Below are 3143 nucleotides of genomic sequence, written 5' to 3'. Positions count from 1 at the left end.
TGGCATTTTAGTTTGTATGATTTGTGACTCCCAAGGACTCAAAAAACTTTTTAAAATTTGTATTAGAAAAATTCTGACAAAAAAAATTTGGGCTCAAAATATTTTCAGCGTTGCGTGTTTGTAGTGGAAGAATTACCAAGATCTTAAGTAAAAATAGTAATATCACAATGTAGAAATACTCTTACAAGTAAAAGTTTTGCATTCAAATGTTCTTCTTTGTGTTAGTACCTTAATCTACGACTAGTTATCAAGTAAATCAAGTAAATAAATTTACTTAATACAGTTCTTAGAGGAAATGTACTTAGTACTTTCCACCAGTCCTCACTTAGAGGCAGAAATCTTGCGGCTGTTTGGACTCGGCTTCAGTAAATACATCCTAAAAAGGTCTAAAGACAAAACACACAATGCATTTCTTTCTCCAGGTTTATTGCACTTTTTATTGCACAATTTTGTAAACTGATCGACCACATCACACACTGACTTCAGCTGTGTCATAGATCCCAGTCGGCCGGTCACAGTCCTGTAGGCTGAAACTGTTATAGTATCTCAGTTTACTGGTTCATGGGGCTGCAGTAGGTCTCATCCTGGTTGGTGGGGACCATCTTGTCCACACTGACTCCAACAGAGGACAGGATACCGTGCAGCTCCTCCATGGTCTCCGCAGACAGGGTGGGCTCCCTGCTCAGGATCCAGGACAGCTCCATGTAGAACAGGCCGAAGTCGGAGCAGCCGTAGACCAGAGAGTGACCCTCATAGTCGGTGGACAGCACCCAGTAGGGACCAGGGGGAGATGCTGCAGGAGAAATATGAGAGTCAGAGCTGCAGGATTATTCAGCACACAAGAAAACTACTTATTAAGACTGGACTTGAATGTCAGAATGTGTGTGTAATGAATTAGACTTCTTTACTTTCAAAGAAGGAGACCTCAAGCTTGGCAGGCTCAGCGGGGTTCTTGGCCTTGGCAGAGCCCACGATTGAATTAATGGTTCCATCATCACTGAAGAGAAAGAAGAAAAAAAAAAAAAAAAAAAAGAGTTGAAACATGAAAAACTAATTAATTTAGTCACGTATTTCCTTTCGGTAACAGTCTAATTTTTGATTCTTCCTTTTTCACTAAAGGCTTTCATTTCTTACATTTCTATCAGTGTAAAGAGCAGGCTGTGGTTGCGTGTGTTATTAAGGACATTCAATACATCTGATACACTGACGCAGTGGCTCTCAAACATTTCTCATTAATGTACCTCCTTTGAAATTTTTTTGTGTGTCACCTGACCAGCACAAAGCATTTTTGGTTGAAAAGACTACAAAGAGGTCCAATACAGTGTCTGATTTATTAAGAAGAAACACTTGTTTGAATCCATCTCTAAATTCATAGCAAACCAATTATTTTTTTATCATTCTGCAATAACACAACAGTATTGTAGTTGCATTGAACTGCGTCTTATTGATAATTTGCACTTACAATTTAGTGAAAATCATCTTATCATTATCTGTGGCAGGAAACTGCAGTGATCAGACTCTTTTTCCAGAGGTTTTACGGCAGTTATAGCAGCATTGTGGTTTATTGAACTTACATTTTGTTATTGAACTTATATTATAATTATTGTAGAAATTATGCATGACCGACTGCAGTACTACAAAGTTACCCTAGGGGTACATATACCCCCATTTGAAAAACAATGTATTAAAAGGTAACAAATGGAGAATTTGCAGCTGACTAGGACAATAAGTAAATTGTAGTTTAGAAAGAACCATTTTAATTTAAACAATAGGAGTATGTTCAAACCCTCAGATGTAAACTTTTGACATTAAGATAGCATTTACTTACAGCAGCTCTCTGTTCAGGACACCAACGACACTAGGACTCTTCAGGCTGTAGGTGGCAGTGCCACACTCGCCTTTCTGGAAGAATGTTGGCAGCTTCTGGATCTCATACCACTTACCAATGTACTGCAGAGGAAACACATCGTTACATACACTAAGAAAACTGAGCAGGTACTGAATATTAGGAGAATTAGTTACATTTTAACAGTAATTTAACAAGAAAATGGTTTAATATTCACATTGGTGGCATCAAAGTTGGCCTGAACAGCAGGTTTGGGACATCTGCCAAACTTCAGGACCTGAGCGCTGGCTGCGAGAACAGACAGCAGAGTCAAGAAAATCACCTGCATGGTCTTCATCTTATCACCTCAACCTGCAGAGAAAGACAACAGACATTAGAAAAACAATAAACTTTACATCAGGAGTTTGTTCTTGAACATGAGATAATTTCTAAGGGTCAACAACAGAAAGGGAAGAACAGGAGGCGTGCACAGAAATGCTCACCTGTATGCAATCAGTGTCCCACCTCTGTGCAGGCCAGTTTTATAGATATCTACAAGGACCTGCAGCTTCATCACTGATCACTCTTTAGCCCCTCCTCTGTGTTTACATGTTAAAGTGTGTGATGAAGAGGAGTGTGAAAGTTGGCACCTGTTCAAATGACAACACTGTTCAAACAGGCCTTATCTTTGTACGTTTATGTAGCTCATTCATTCTTCTGTCCATTGATCGCAATGATTCTAACTTTTTTTAGTATCTTCTTTTTCAAAAAGGAATCTCAGCCAAAAACACACAAATAAAATGTGAAAATTAAAAACAAGATGAATAATGAACACAAACAAGATCCAAACATCTTTTAAAAGAATAAAGTGGTACTAAAGAAAGAGAAGAAAGAACTAAAGAAATACATGTTTCATTTTTCCCCTTCTCTGGTTTGGCTCAGGTTTAAATTAGCAGCTGCTTATTTGCATAGCTTAAATATTTTACATTTTCTCCCCCACCAAAATCGCAATCAAAGAAATAATTAGTATGCCCATTCCAACACACATTCACATTAGTGAGAGAGCTAGCCGCATGATCTGCCCGGACTTTTAATCTCAATTTAATTATTAAAGAAATATGTGCTTCTTTCAGAGAGTTAGATGAGAGGATCAATACCACTCTCATGTCTGTATGGGAAGCCACAGCTAGCAGCCAGCTTGCTCAGCTTTAGCTCAGCATGAAGACTGGAAGTGTTCAGTTACATTTAGCTCGAAGTCCAAAGTCGGAGCTGGGAAAGTCATCACACCGAACCAAGCTCTAGGTGGTTAAGCCATCCG

The 3143-nt window shown here is 38.7% G+C and overlaps 1 protein-coding gene across 1 annotated transcript; it reads right to left on the bottom strand.

The window, feature by feature from the left end:
- Nucleotides 1-409: 409 nt before the first annotated feature.
- LOC127363089 (apolipoprotein D-like) lies at nt 410-2347 on the bottom strand. Its single transcript, XM_051399560.1, has 5 exons — nt 2329-2347; nt 2064-2197; nt 1829-1950; nt 909-997; nt 410-793 (listed from the first exon to the last, which is right to left on the bottom strand). The coding sequence occupies exons 2-5, from the start codon at nt 2181-2183 to the stop codon at nt 552-554; spliced, it is 573 nt and encodes a 190-aa protein (XP_051255520.1). The 5' UTR covers nt 2184-2197; nt 2329-2347; the 3' UTR covers nt 410-551.
- Nucleotides 2348-3143: the final 796 nt, after the last annotated feature.

Source organism: Dicentrarchus labrax, unplaced genomic scaffold, assembly GCF_905237075.1.
Source record: "Dicentrarchus labrax unplaced genomic scaffold, dlabrax2021, whole genome shotgun sequence".
Lineage (NCBI taxonomy): Eukaryota > Metazoa > Chordata > Actinopteri > Moronidae > Dicentrarchus > Dicentrarchus labrax.
This window is presented reverse-complemented; position numbering and strand designations above follow the sequence as displayed.

Excerpts from the sequence above, each read along its gene's own strand:
- LOC127363089 (XM_051399560.1), bottom strand. The coding sequence starts at position 2,183 with ATGAAGACCATGCAGGTGATTTTCTTGACTCTGCTGTCTGTTCTCGCA. Across the intron at positions 998-1,828 it reads GTCCTGAACAGAGAGCTGCT|TGATGATGGAACCATTAATT; the intron begins GTAAGTAAATGC and ends CTTTCTCTTCAG. Across the intron at positions 794-908 it reads TGAGGTCTCCTTCTTTGAAA|CATCTCCCCCTGGTCCCTAC; the intron begins GTAAAGAAGTCT and ends TTTCTCCTGCAG.